Source organism: Wolffia australiana, chromosome 15 (genome assembly GCF_029677425.1).
Source record: "Wolffia australiana isolate 7733 chromosome 15, ASM2967742v1".
NCBI classification, from domain to species: Eukaryota; Viridiplantae; Streptophyta; class Magnoliopsida; order Alismatales; family Araceae; genus Wolffia; species Wolffia australiana.
In genome coordinates, this window is record NC_135849.1 from 14009385 (window position 1) to 14025370 (window position 15986).

The 15986-nt window shown below is 43.3% G+C and overlaps 1 protein-coding gene across 1 annotated transcript in view; it reads right to left on the reverse strand.

Moving 5' to 3' along the window:
* LOC144712828 (uncharacterized) overlaps window positions 1–10492 on the reverse strand; it is a 51540-nt gene extending 41048 nt beyond the window's left edge. Inside the window, exons 1-3 of the mRNA XM_078587161.1 lie at window positions 10226–10492; window positions 9896–10019; window positions 9708–9779 (exon numbers count right to left, since the gene is read on the reverse strand). Coding sequence (XP_078443287.1) covers window positions 9708–9779; window positions 9896–10019; window positions 10226–10477 — 448 coding nt within the window. The 5' untranslated portion in view covers window positions 10478–10492. The remainder of the gene's footprint in view (window positions 1–9707; window positions 9780–9895; window positions 10020–10225) is intronic.
* Window positions 10493–15986: the final 5494 nt, after the last annotated feature.

A 15986-nucleotide genomic window follows, 5' to 3' on the forward strand; every position in this document is an offset into this window, starting at 1 on the left:
ATAATGCCCCTGTCATGATTGGATTCCAAGCTCCATCCCAACATTCAACAGTGGTAGCGTGAGGGCTCCGCGCTAGTGCAAAAAGTCTAGGGAATTCTATCTTCAGGATGCCTTTATTGGACCAGTTCTCTGTCCAAAATCGAAAATCAGCACCGACTCCCAATTTGGCGTCAAAAAACCAGCGGATATGCGGTATGGCTTGACGTAGACCCTGCCAAAATGGAGACTCCCCTCGAGTTTTGGCCCAACGCCGCTCCCAATCAATTTCAGAGCCATATCTGTCTCTCAGGACATTCACGACCAGGTCCTCTTTTGCTGATCCAAGTCTTACCACCCACTTGGTCAATAATGCCAAATTCATGGACTCCAGTTGGAGGACCCCCAAGCCCCCCTGAATCATAGGTCTGCTTACTATATTCCACGAGACCAGGGGCACCCCTTTGCGCTCTTCGCATTCATTGCCTCCCCAAAAGAACCTTCTCAACAATCTATTCAAGTGTTTTTCCACACCTGTTGGCATCTTGAAGACCGAAAGATAGAAGACCGGGATTGCTGAGAGCACCGATCTCAGCAGTACCAAACGACCCCCTTTTGATAGCACTCTGTTCTGCCAGCCTTCTAATCTCCTCTCCACCTTCTCAATCACTGGTCGCCAGTCTGCATTTACCATACGTCTCCCTGTCAATGGAAGACCCAAACAGCTCATTGGGATCGACCCTCTAGGTGTGCCGAGAGCATAATCCCAAAATATCTTATGATTGTCACTGCAAAACAGATCTGGGATTGGCGCATTTATGAGTTAGTTACCAAGGCAACACTTCTTCAGCAAGGAGAAAAGGCGGTCCCAGCTTAGATATGTGAGCTTCAGGGTCTAGGGGATGAGATGGATCATTATAGACGCATTGCTGAGATAGATTGTCTCTGCCAACGTTACGTGATGAAAGATTGACAATATAAGCTCCTTATGGAACTTAACGCTGAGTATTGTTGATAAGAGATATTCCTTCTATGTTTATTGGTCTTTCTATTATTTGTCTGTAAAGGGGACACATGTTATAAGTGGCCTATGTTGTTTCTATTTCTTTTAGCTAGTGTATGCATGCCACAGTTATGAGTGGCCCACATGATCCTGTATCACGTGACTTTTCCAAGAATAAGTCACGTGATAATTCAGGCCCATTGAACTGTGCTATTTGCTGGTATTTTAAGCCAGCTAGATGGAATAGAGATTGTTTTTTTTCTCATTCTACCCTAGCCGCCAGAAACCTATCTGCGGCCACCAGAGAGAGGAGCATCCAAGGGATATCAGAGAAGACGATGAAATCGTTTCCGTTTTGTCAAGTATGACTCATTGCAACGTCCAATTCTCAACAGAGAGAGAGTTCCAAACTTAGAACAAGCTATACAACTAGTACTTGAGGAAGAGAGCCGTATGCAGCATTCATCCAATCTATCAACCTGTGAGACTCGCACTGGTCTTGTAGCAACTATGAAGGACAAGCACTCAAAACCTCACCCAAGTGAAATGCACAATCAGAAACAGCAAAAGGGAAATCTACATGGCAGACCAGAGAGCCAACTGTCTGTTCCTACTGCAAGCAGTAGGGACGCAGGAAGGAAAACTGTTGGGACCTACATGGTCGACCACTGCGACAAGCGCAGGAATAGTGAAAGGACGACAGCAGTCTGAGTCAAGAAAACATAACTCATCTGACACTAAATGACTTCTACTCTCTCAAGGAGAATTTAGAAAAACTGAAAAACATGGTCCATCCAGTAAACATCTTCATGGTCTTCTAGGGTGTGCACTACACCAGGAAACTTCTTACTTTTCTTGGTGTCCATAATACAGACAATTCTTCAGATTGGATCATTGGCTCTAGGGCAATAAATCACATATCTTTCAAATTTTGTTGAGTATTCTGTCAGTCTAGCAGTCGACGAGTACTGACTGCAGGGGGGAAATGATTCCAGTCAACGTTATTGGGACTGTTAGAATTAAGGGTCTGGGATTGCTGAAAAATATTTTGCACGTTCCTATGCTTAAAATACAATTTATTTCTCTTTCAACTTGAACTGGTTGTTCTGCTATCTATGTCTCATTTTCTACAGTACTCACATCTCTCGATTGAAATTCAATAATTTATTTCCAGAATTGATGCAATATCACCTCTCAAGACAGTGGATGAATCTATGGATGATCCAAATTGGAAACAAGTCATGGATGTTAAAATTAATGCACTGCTCAAAAATGACGAAGAGGAGATTGTTACATTACCCTCAAGTAAGAGGGCAATGGGATGTAGGCGAGTGATCACCATAAAGTAAAAAGTTGATGATACATTGGAAAGGCACAAAGCCAGGTTGGTTACAAAGGGTTATACTCAGTCCTACGGGATTGATTACGACAAAACATTTGCTCCTCTGGCCAAATCAAACATGGTATGTGTCAGCCGAGATAGCCTGTCTTTACCTCTTTCTATTTCTTGTTATTTCCTTTTTTGTATTATTTCCTATTTCCAGACTAATGGGCCTTGCTGTTAGCCCAAATTCGTGTACCCATGACCTGGTATTTAAACCAGGAATGTCAATGTAATGAGTGTGGTTGTTCAATTCTGCTAACCCTAGGGTTTCTAGCCAGAGCGACCTGGGAATAGCTGTTCTATTGGTGTTCGACATGGTATCAGAGCATTTGTTGTAAGGTCAAGGAGTTCAAGAAGACTACAGTCTGGTTCTTCGAGCGGGAAGCTTGAAGAGAAGCGTTCTTTCATTTCTTGTTCAGTGAAGATCTTGGTCGTTCTGGCGGTTGACCTCGGTCTGTCTTGACCTTGGTCGTTCTGATCGTCCGTGTTCTGCTGGTATTCCTGATCTCAGAAGCGGTTTCCAGTGAAGAACATTCGGAGCATCTGCATTCTTGATCTGTGATCTAGGTCAACATCCAGAAGCTGCTCCGGGATTGTCATACTCGTATTCTTCCACTGTGCTCGTATTGGTGTTTGTTTCTCAGGAGCTGCATTCTTGATCTGCGACCTAGGTCGACATCCAGAAGCTGCTCCGGGATTGTCATACTCGTATTCCTCCACTTTGCTCGTGTTGGTGTTTGTTTCTCAGGAGCTGTATCACACTGCGTGAATCGTGGTGTTCGTTCTTGTCCGTGTTTTTCGTCAGCTCAGTTGCTGACCATATTCTACGCTAGTCTTGCTGCCTCTCCAGGAGTCGACTAGTGATTACGTCAAGAAGTTGAAGGGAATGGCAAAGGAGAAGTCTGGGTCTTATGATACACAATCCGCTCAGCAGGGACATGAGATATCTGCTGGTGTATACCCAGGTGCTCTCATTAATCATGGGATACCAGAATCCATGAAATATGCTGGGTTAAATCTTCTACACTGGAGTAAGTTCGTTGAAATGGTGCTTGAAGGAAGATGACTGAATCATCATTTGATTGAGGAGTTACCGTCAACCAGTCCCTGCTATGCAGTGTGGAAAGCAAAAGATGCCATCGTCAAAACATGGCTTCTTAACAGCATGCAAGGAAATCTCATTCCTAAGTATCTTCTACTTTCCACTGCAAAACAAATTTGGGATAAAATCCACAGAAGCTGTCTACAAACCAATAATGATTGGCGCATTTATGAACTAGTAACAAAGGCCGTGCTTCTTCAACAAGGAGATAAAACTGTCCAGGAGTATGTATGTGAGCTTCAAGCACTATGGGATGAAATGGATCTTTACAGGCCTACTGCGGAGACTGATTGCCCTTGTCGGCATTATACCATGAAAGACCGTCTGTATAAGTTTCTTATGGGGTTGAATTCAGATTATGAATCATGGCGGCGCCAAATTCTCAACAGGGAGAAAGTTCCAACGTTGGAGCACGCTATACAACTTGTGCTTGAAGAAGAATGTCATATCAAGCCATCTCATATCTCAACTGGTGAAGTTGGCACTGGCTTTATGGCCAATACCAAAAAACAGTCTTCCAAGTCCTATTCCCGTGAAGCAAATGACCAGACTTCCAAGTCTTATTCAGGAAAACCCACTTGGCAAGCCCGTGAACCGTGGGTATGTTCGTACTGTAAAAGGAAGGGTCACAAGAAGGAAAGCTGTTGGGATCTACATGGTCGACCACCCAAACAAACCCAAGCTTATGTTACAAAAACACAGGAGAATTCTCTTGCACCCAATGAGACAGCTACCGGAGAGCACATCCTTGCGAGAGGAGATGATGGCTCTCATATTACTCTTAATGACTTCCACACACTCAAGGAGGAGCTGGAAAGGTTGAAGAATATGGTTTGTCCGGCAAGTACTTCAATGACATGCACTGGTGAGTGTTCTTTTCTTGTTGCCCATAATTCACATCAATCTACAGAGTGGATAATTGATTCTGGAGCGACCGACCATATGACACCTTTCCTCTCAAAATTTGTGGATTATTCTACATGTTCCGGATGTCGTCGTGTATTGACAGCAGGAGGAGAAACACTCCCAGTTACTGGCATTGGAACGGTTAAGATCAAGGGTCTAGGACTTCTAAAGAATGTCTTGCATGTTCCTATGCTTAAATCCCAATTAATTTCTCCTCAAAAGTTGGTTAAAGATTCTTCACTCAGTCTAACACTTGACTCCTCTGGCTGTTTTGTATATGACAAGAAGTTGAACCGAAGGACTGGACAAATTGAAGAGAAGAATGGCTTGCTGAACGTGAACGATGGTGCTGCTGTGGTGCTGATGGTGGAGGGAGGAAGTACTCCTGAAGAAGATAGTCTTCCAATAGTAGAGAAAATCAAACTCTTTCATTCTCGTTTGGGACATCCGTCATTTGAACAATTGGGAAAAATGTTTCCTGTGTTTGCTCGTAATGTGGATCTATCCAGTCTTATATGTGATTCCTGTCAGTATGCTAAACATAGAAGAACATCCCTTAAAGGGAAGAGTGAAAGAAGTACTAATCCTTTTAATCTTGTGCATAGCGATGTATGGGGACCGTGTGTCGTACCATCATTAAATGGAGATCGATGGTTCCTAATATTTGTGGATGACTGTACTCACCTGACAGGGGTTTATCTTCTAAAATACAAGTCTGAGGTTGCTGATATAGTTAAATGTTTGTTGCTCTGGTGAAGACACAGTATGGTGTACTAGTCAAGAAATTCAGGTCAGATAATGCCAGGGATTACTTCAATACAACACTATGTGAATATTTTCAGAATAATGGTATTATGCACGAGTCGTCATGTGTTAATACACCACAGCAGAACCGTGTTGCAGAGAGAAAGATTGGACATATTGTAGAAACAACTAGAGCTTTGCTCCTTCATCAGGGAGTACCCAAGTTTCTCTGGGGAGAAGCCTTGTTGACTGCTACACATTTAATTAATCGGCTGCCATCTAAAGTATTGGGTTATGAGAGTCCATTAGACCTTATGAATCATTTCTTCCCTCATGTAAAACTGAGAACAGGCTTGAAGCCACGCATCTTTGGATGCACAGTCTTCGTTCACATCCATAATCCTACTGACAAACTCAGCCCAAAGGCTCTCAAATGTGTATTTGTTGGATACACACCAACTCAAAAGGGTTATAAGTGCTATCATCCGCCATCCAAGAAAATATTTATTTCCTTAGATGTTACTTTCAATGAATCTGAAAAATATTATGGGGCATCGGGGAACACATCTGGTGAAAACCATCCTGAACCCAGAATTCAAGACGGTGGGAGAATGGAATTACCAGTTATGAAGCTAACCCCAATTACAGGGGAAGTTGATATGGAACAATCTGACAGCCAAATGCAGACGACAGAAGCTGGAGATCCAGTGTCCATGCAGCAAAATATGAGTGATAACTCTGCTAAGAGAGCAGAGGATAACATTGAAATGGGGGGCATTCCGAGAATACAAATTGAGACTGAAGAAACACAAAATATTCTGACAGATGGAGTACTGCCAGAAATTGACCAAGGTTGGCCAATTGCCTTAAGAAAGGGGAAGAGAAAGTGTACTTAGTTTCCTCTATACCCAATGTCACAGTTCGTTCAATATTCACATCTCTCTCCCCGATATCAAGCATTTCTTGCTGGAATTGATGAAGTCTCTACACCTAAGACAGTGAATGAAGCCATGAGGAGTCCACAATGGAAAGAAGCTATGGATATGAAGATGAATGCACTGATCAAGAATAATACATGGGAAATTGCTATCTTACCACCTGGAAAAAAGGCAGTAGGATGCAGATGGGTATATACAATTAAATACAGAGCTGATGGTACATTGGAAAGATACAAAGCGCGATTAGTTGCAAAGGGATATACTCAGTCATATGGGATTGGCTATACTGAAACATTTGCTCCAGTCGCAAAGCTGAACACAATACGTATTCTGATTGCCGTGGCTGCTAACTTGAATTGGAAACTGTATCAGTATGATGTTAAGAATGCATTTCTTCACGGAGACTTAGATGAGGAGATCTATATGGATCTACCGCCTGGATATTATCAGTCTGACTGCAAGGGCCAAGTATGCAAACTAAAAAGGGCATTATATGGCTTGAAACAGTCGCCGAGAGCATGGTTTGGAAAGTTCTCCCAAGCTATGAAAGGTATGGGATATCAACGCAGCAATGGAGATCATACCTTGTTCGTAAAAACAAATATGAATGGAAAGGTAGCTGTCTTGCTTGTATATGTGGACGACATTGTTTTTTCTGGCAGCGATGAAGAAGAAATTTTTATTTTAAGTCAGAAACTTTCTCAAATCTTGGACATAAAATCCCTGGGCCTGCTACGTTATTTTCTGGGAATTGAAGTTGCCTATTCCCCAAGTGGCATATTCATTTCTCGGAGAAAATACATACTTGATATTTTCAAGGAAATGGGCAGTACCCATTGATGCAAATTCGAAATTGGGGCTCTGTGAAGAAGCACCATTAGTTGATCGAAGTCAGTATCAGAGGTTGATTGGCAAACTTATATATCTTCAACATTCTAGACCAGATATTGCATTTACAGTGGGACTGCTAAGCCAGTTTATGCATCATCCCAGAGAACCTCATATGCAGGCTGCAGTTAAGGTACTTGCATATTTGAAGGGTACAGCTGGACATGGTCTATTGTTTCGAAGAGGAGCACCACTGGTACTGGAGGCATACACTGATGCAGACTATGGTGGATCTGTCCAGGATCGACGGTCAACGACCGGATATTGTACCTTTTTGGGAGGGAGCCTAATCACTTGGCGCAGCAAGAAGCAAAAGGTGGTATCACGGTCCAGTGCTGAAGCGGAATTTAGAGCAGTGGCTAAGGGAATTTGTGAAATTCTGTGGATCAGAGGCATTTTACAGGATCTCAAAATATCCCAAGATAGTCCAACGGTACTATATTGTGACAGTAAATCGGCTATTGATATTGCTCACAATCCAATTCAGCATGACAGAACTAAGCATGTCGAGATAGACAGACACTTTATCCGTGAGAAGATCGATGCCAGAGTGATCCAAATGAAATACATTCAGTCAGCTCATCAGGTGGCTGATCTACTTACCAAAGGAGTTCCCGGAGGAGTATTTCATCGGCTGTATTCCAAGCTGGGGATGCAAAATATCTACCTACCAGCTCGAGGGGGGGTGTCAGCCGAGATAGCCTGTCTTTACCTCTTTCTATTTCTTGTTATTTCCTTTTTTGTATTATTTCCTATTTCCAGACTAATGGGCCTTGCTGTTAGCCCAAATTCGTGTACCCATGACCTGGTATTTAAACCAGGAATGTCAATGTAATGAGTGTGGTTGTTCAATTCTGCTAACCCTAGGGTTTCTAGCCAGAGCGACCTGGGAATAGCTGTTCTATTGGTGTTCGACAGTATGTATTTTTCATATGGTGGCAGCTAACTTAATTGTAATCAGTATAACGTGAAGAATGCATTTTCATGGCGATCTAGTCAAGAAAATCTATATGGAAATTACGGCTGGATATTATCAACAAATGCACAAGGGCCAAGTGTGCAATTGAAAAAAGGCATTGTATGGATTGAAGCAATCCCCACGAACGTGGTTTGGGAAGTTCTCTCAGGCAATGAAAGACACAGGATATCGTTTGAGTAATGGAGATCATACCCTATTTGTCAAGACAAGTTTAATCAGAAAGGTAGCTTCTTTACTTGTCTATGTGGATGGTATTACTGTCAGTAGAAATGATGAGGAACAGATCTCTATCCTAAGTCAGAGACTTTCATCAGACTTTTGATATCAATGGAATGCCCGTGGTGAGTATGTCCGCCACTCGCTGAGCTGATTGAATATACTTCATATGAATCACTTTACAATCAATCTTCTCTAGGCTGAAGTGTCTGTCAATTTATACATTTCTTGTCCTATCATTTCGAACTGGGTTATGAGCTATATCACAATAAAGTACGATAGGGCAGTCTTGAGTTACTCTGAGATCAAGAAGAATACTTCTGATCCATAGGATTTTGCAAATCTGTTTCGCTACTGCTCTGAATTCTGCTTCAGCATTTGACCTTGACAGAACCTTTTGCTTCTTACTGTGCCAAGTAATCAGGATTCAGAGCAGTATTCTTCAATATACAGAAGTCGATCAACGATCCAATATAGATCCACCATAATATGGATCAGTGTATGCCTCCAATATTAGTTTTTGTCCTTAATGGAATACCAACACATGTCCAGCAGCCCCCTTCAGATTGTCAAGCACTTTGAATGCTGCCTGGAAATGTGGTTCCCGTGGACTCTGCATGAATTGACTGAGGAGTCCTACTGTACATGCATTATCTGGCCGAGAATTATAAAAGTATATAAGCTTACCAATCAATTTCTGACATTGTGCATGGTAGACAGGAGCTACTTTTTCACACAGTCCTAACTTCAAATTTGGATCCATAGGTATGCCGATAACTTCCATCAGCTTTATTCCAAGCTGGGAATAATATCTACCTACCAGCTTGCGGGGGAGTGTAAGCCGAAATATTGGTATATTGTTTACTTTTTGTTATATTTCCTTTTCGGATACTTTCCTGTATAAGCTAATGGGCCTTCTATTATTAGCCCATGTCAACGTGCAACTTTGCAAATATATAAGCCAAGGGATCCCGTGAGAAAAGATAATGCAGTTATTTTGTCTCTTGATCTCCTTGTCTTCTCCTTCACTCTTCTAGGGTCTCCTAGAAAATTATATCATTAGATAAAGGAATAACACTGTCATAATGTTCGACAGAGACTCAAGGCAAAAGAACGATGTTTGTAGTTGTCATCTCTGGAGTATCCCTCTTAATTCACTCCTTCCAAAAAAGATTCCGATTTATCTCCTTTAAGAAACATGAGAGCAGATGGGATTTACATAAATTTTGCGGAAGTTGAACACACGGCTGAAAGAGATGGTAAGTCCTACGCAAACCTGAGTCTCATGGAACTATTATACCAAGTGTTATGCTAGTTTAAGTATGGTGATAGAAATATCAGAAGTAACTGTAATCGTCACGTTGCCAGACTAAAGACTAGGAAAAAAAATTTCCGGCAGCCAGCCATTTAATTTAGTAAGGCAGGAGTTATCTCATAATTTAGCAGAGCTGATAACAAGGATGGACGATCGACAAGGTGACAAGAAAGGGGGTTTCAGTATGGACGATTAATAAGTACACACGCGACATGGAGGGCAGTAAGTGACAGATAGTAAGTGGAGTCCTCCTTACCAGCATTCGTGTAGTTGATTTCGCCCATTTTGGCGTGATTGGATAATACCGAACTTTCCAAGTCATCCAAATCTGGAATTGATTTTAAAAAAATGAAAAACAGTTTGGTTAAAGGAAAGTCCTCAACAATGCAAATGCAAAAGCAAAAACAAGACCGACACGACGAAGAAAACAAAACAGGCGCTCACCTCCATGAATCACGTTTTCGCTCCAGAACTTGCTCCTCGACTTCAAATTGAACAGCGAAAAAACCTTCGATTTGCCACTCTTGCGATTCGACAAAGGAGCCGCATGGCAAGAAACGCCTAGAAGCTACATAAAAAGGAAGATAAGCCAGAGAAGAGGAAGTAGAACAACGCAAAAGTCCAGATTAAGCCGGACAGGCCGCGGCAAATCAAATGCGCACGATATGGAAGCGCTGGTTAGATGGATCAAGTGAGCGCATGAATATTTAGCGCAAAGTAAGATCCATGTGGAAAATTGAAGGCACAAGGGAAGGGATTCGATCTCCAGCTCACCAGTAGGGTCACCAGGAGACCTGCAATGAAGAGAGAAGACGAACGCACGGCTCGATTACTACGGCGAGAAGCGCCACGGGAGCAAGACATCACTCCTCCCTGCGAAGAGGCAACTTCCCCCATCGGCTTGTACAAATACCTCCTCCGCCTCGCCGCCTTCTCCTCTCCGGCAGGAAACCGGAGGACTCGTCCAGCGGCAACAAGCAGAAGGGCCGCGACTTCGAGTACAGTGGGATCCGGCCCAGATACCATTTGGCCCGGATTAATACTTGGCCCACTTACAAATTACAGTAATAAGTTAATAACGCTGGGTCCCGCCCAGCCAAATCACACGGTCGTCCGGGACGGGACGTTAGTCTACTTCGGGACGGTCTTTGGCCGCGTCCAGCCACTTCGAGTCAACGGCCAAACTCTTTAGAAATTACAATTTAATTTGAAATTTTAGGACATAAATTGTCCGTTCCAATATCAACATCTAGGGTTTGACTGTCCCGGTCCTGTCCGGGCTTTTAGCAAATGCCTAAACCTTACCTAAACTTCGGTCCAGTTTCGGTCCGTTCTTGTTCGGTGCCGGTCAGGTCAAGACCCGTACGGGTGTGGTCAGGTTGACTAGTCAATGACAAAATCAAAGTAGAAAAATTATGTTCACAGTTGTGTTAAATATCCTCTATCTCAAGTGGATGCCACGGAATCTCTCCAGCGAGTTGTATTTTATATTTTATAGAATTTTACAAAAAATATTAGCTAAATATTTAACAATTTATTTCCAATTCCTGTCAGGTTTGTCCATTGGACCTAATCCTGTCTGACAAACCGGTCTGCCCTCAAATGGAGTATCTATAGTTTCGATTTGGTTCGGGGGTAACCAGTAATCGGTCCTAAATGTCCAACCCTATCTTCATCTGTCCTCGTCTCAGGGGTTGGTTCCAATATCTACATTGCTCCTGCTGCGTACGATTAGCCAGCCTTGCGGCGGCAGAAGGATTAGGACGTCCCCCATGCTACGGTTCCTCGCGGTCCGGCTGCATTAGGTTAGGGAGCTGGGCGATAAAAGCTCTTCTCTCTTCTGATTCAAAATCGTGGCGTAACGTGTATCCCCCATTGTTCCGGTCATAGAATAGATGAAATAAATCCAAAAATGGATTTTTGTTCAAGAATGAAATCTTATTGGAACTGTCCATATCTTCTGTCCTCGTCTCACTGGTTGGTCCTGGCATCCCTCCTAGCCGAGAGAATAGGTGTTTAAATTTGATATCCGACATGTATATTGAAATAGAAATTTAGTAATTTAATAAATAATTAAGCTATGTGGCATTCAACTTCCTCTCTGTTTGAATAATATTAATCACCGTTACCTTAATTGATATTTATCCAATTAGGTCAACAAATTCAACTGGTATGGTCAACAGTCAACAGGAACTTTAATAGCCGAGACCCATAACGCATTCACCACCGTGGGTGTCAACGTTTGGTTAACTGTTCAACTATCCTATCCACGTGTTTCATAAAGCAGAAACAATTTTACGCCAAGAATTAAATTAACAATATTTGTAACTATTTATCGTCTTTCATCGTCCTTCCTATGGGACATATCTCCTCAAACAAATAAACTGGTAACTATTTATTGATATTATTTGGTACCAAAATTGATTTTCGATAACGGACGGGCGAACACTACGGTGGCTTGTAACGGGAAACGGAGCGAAACCAAGTTCCCCTCCCATCCCGTTTCGTCCCGTCCGCACGCTCTCTCGTGCCATCGGTTCGAAACGGAACGGAACGGCGACAGACCACACAACCGTTCCGTCCCAATCCGTGACCCGGCATTCGTCCTGAACCTTCAAGCTAGGGGGGTGCTCGAGATGCAAAATAGGAACGAAGGAAAACAAAATGAGAGGAAGCTCAGTCGGCGTTCGAGAGGGAGAGGTCGTTGATGGCGAGGACGAGATCTTCGAGCGCAGGATCCGGTTCATCCAGCCCTTTCTTCAGCAGGGAGAGCAATTCGTCCTCCTCTTCCTCCTCCGCTTCGCCGGCGATCCTAAGATCCCAGACCTTGAAAAGATCTTCTACCAAGCCCGCTTCATCTCCTTCCTCGCCGCTCAGAGCGAAGGAGAACGCGTCGTCGTCGTCGTCGTCGGCGTCCCATCGATCCTGCTCCTGGGGGAACTCCTTGCCAATGACCACTGGTCCGCTTTCCCCTGCAATTTCCCGAGAATAATCGTCTTCGGCGACGCCTAGAAATTGGCGTTCCGGGAAGGGGTTCGGAAGGAGAGAGGCAGCGGAGACAATTTTGGAGATCAATTCGCCGCCGGGAGGATTGGCCGCCGTCGATCCTTCGTCGTCTTGGGGGGAAGAGAAAGATGCGAGCGCAGAAATGAAGCCCTCTGTCAAGGTGGCCCAGGCATCGTCAGATCGAAATCTAGAATTGCCATCTTCGCCGATGTTTGGATCGTCGACGGCCAGGCAGGAGTCTACCCACGCTGCTGTATCCTCGGGGGATAGATCGTACCAGCCTTGTTCGCCGTCTTCGGCCATCGATCGCTGCAAGTTGGAAACCCTAAAAGGGTGAGCACAACGGCGACGATTCGTGGAAAGCGGAGGAAGCGCTCTTCGGGAGGAAGGTGACGATCATCTCCACCAACCGTATGCCATAAGAGTTTTATTATGGTGGGAAGATAATTGTTGCACAATATTAACTTGCCGAAGATCAGGAAAACAAAATAGAACTTGAACCCTGATATGTTTCGGCAACGGGTATTAGAGCTGTTGGACGGATGACGTTTCGCCATCCGTCTTTTTAATATCAGTCATCGTCCATGACGTTGGACGAATGACTGAACGGAAGGATTTTCGTCATTAGCCATCCGTCATTAGTCAAGTCATCCGTCATTCGTGACGAATGACGGATGACGAAAATGATGGACGAATGTCGGAAGTAACGGATGACTATTACAGACTCTACACAGAATTTTACAATGTCTACATAAAATGTCCTTATTATAGTTCGCTCTTCATTTAGTTCAGTAATTCTCACGATAACAATAAGTGATTTCTTCATTTAGCTAGCCTTTAAGGAACCAACTTACAAAAAAGAACCCCATAATTCTATGCATGATACGGAACATTAATGAAGTGAAAAGCAAGTGGATGATAGTAACTTCAATTCCAGAAAGTAATGGGTCCAAATTTTCTTCTCGTTGAACCAAATCAATAACAATGACATAAACGTAGCTAGTAAATCAATTTGGATTTACAAGATTAAAAGCTCACCTTAAACTCTGGAAGCTCAATAATGCTAGCGCACTCAACTACGTCCACCACCCCCACGATCCGCATGAGTCCAAAAAATTAGAGAGAAAGAGAAAGAGAGCAAGTGAGAAAGAGAGAAAAGAGTGAAAGATAGATGAAAAGTGAGAAAGCGAGATGAAAAGTGAGAAATAGAGAGAGCAAGAGAGAGCTTACGTTTCTACGGCGGTTGACGCTGCTGGCGCTGGCGTCGGAGTCACCGGAGAGGAAGTCGAGGGTGCCCAAGGAGAGCACGTTGTCGCCAGAGGTGGAATGGCCGGCGGGGACGCCTCCGGCGAGCACAGTCGAAGCTTGCCAGACGTAGCTGACTCTCGTGGCGTTGCTGGGCAATCTGATCGTCGCGAAAGACGGGCAAAGAAGGGCGGAGGTAGAGAGCCGAGAGACAGAGAGAGGGCGAAAAGCGACGACCGCACAGGGGGAGAAGGGACAGACGAAGAGATGGAGAGGGGCGATATACAGAGAGGGGGAGGGGAGAACGGCGCCAAAGAGGGGGGGTGGAGAATGGCGCCAAAGAGGGGGAGGAGAAAACGACGCCAAAGGGGGGTTCAAAGACGTTCGTTCCATCACCGTGACGTCCGTTCCGTTCCGTTCCGTTTTCTTCAGTGGACGATTGACGGAGCGAACGAATGGCATACTTTGGATGATGACGGAATGATGACGAATGACGAAAATGACGGAAATTTTTCCCCCGGACGGACATCGGAATGGAAGTCCGTTCCGTTCCATTCTGTCCGTTCAAAACCTTCATTTTCGTCCAACAGCTCTACGGGTATATCAGTGGAAGAAGATCCCGCAGAACCCCATAACCATCCCTAATTAAGGCTCGTCCCCCACAACCCAGCCCATAACCATCCCTAATTACGCGGACAACGATGACAACAACGGGGACAAAAATGCGGACAACAGTGAAGACAATGACTATGGAACATGTTGTGGCAGAATTATGGGGCCCTGTATGGGGAGAGAGAGGGGGAGGGTTTTGGGATAGACTGGAATGTTTTCATGGATGGGGTGTTTGAGTTCAGAGAGGAGGGGAGGGGGAAGGGCAAGGGAAACTTCCCTATAGAACAGAAGAGGAAGTCTTAGATCAATAAGAAGTATGACATTCTCAAGTTCCCCATCCCCAATCCCAGCAAGGTCATCCCTTCTAATCTCTATCTCTCTTTAGTTCAACTATCTCAATCTCCAAATCCCATCTTTATTTTCATTCTATTCTTTAAGACATCTCAATTGTTATGCCCACCTCCTCCCTCATTATCCGAATCTCTATACCATCTTTATATCCTCCATTCGAAGTCTTAACAAATGTAAATATATATCTCCAACTCCATCTACATTATTTCCCCATGTCTACATTTGCCATCCTCATCTCCATCCAATCATATTCATGTATATCTATGATGGGGACCATCTAGAACTGAAGACCGGTCTCGGCCAGCCCGAGGAGCAGGGCTGACATGAAAGGACCAGCCTTTTAGTCAACAGGCCCACAGATGTTGCCTTGTCTTCATTTGTGCTTTATGGCTTCTTTTTACTTTTGAAGGCAGAGTATGTGGGACTGCGTGATAACACCCTAAAATCATTATTTAATTTAAATAATTAGCACATTATTGTCCATTTAAAGAGTTTAAAATAGGTTCGTCGCATATTGTTATTCCAAGCGAATTCTGATTTTAACCCAATTTTTTTAATTTATGAATTTTATGGAATTTATTTAAGCTTGGAATAACTCTATTTAAATGGAAGTGCAGGTTTTAAAACTAAATTTAATACTAATTTATGAATTTTTGAGATTTTTCTAGCATTTTATTGAATGTTTTGGTAATTTATTTGAGAAAGAGATGAATTTTTTTAAATATAAAAAGATATAATTACAAGGAAAATAGGAGTTTTAAGAACTTTATAAAGTCGGAGAAATTTTGTTTCAAATTTGGTAAATATACCCTTAAAACAGCTTTTGGTTGCCCATTGCAGGTGTTAATATCCAATAAAAACAATTCTAAGGACTGATTGAATTAATATAGATTTTTTAATGGTTTTTAGGGAAATATGGAGGAGAGAGAAAGCGCAAGGCATATTTCTAATTACTTTTGGGCAGCGTCGGTTTGCGCACGTGAATAAAAGCAGGAACTTTTGCGCAAAACTTCAAGAAACTAAGTTTATGGAGCCACGAGGCAAGATCTAGTGCGTCAGAAAAGAATCTGATGGATTGAATGCGTTGGCAGAAGCATCTTTTGAGGCCGGCAAGTGCACCGTCCGTACTGTGCATACAAATATGCGTGCATGGGAGGTGATGTGGCGACGTTTTAGTGGGTGTCATGGGTAAAAACACATAGGTAAGTGTAAATTGAAATGTCTTGTTTTGTTCTATTTTTTTTCTCCAATTTTCAGCCCACGGGTATGTGGCTCACCAAGAGAGGAGGAGCCAAATTTAAGTACAAATGTGCCTGGCCAT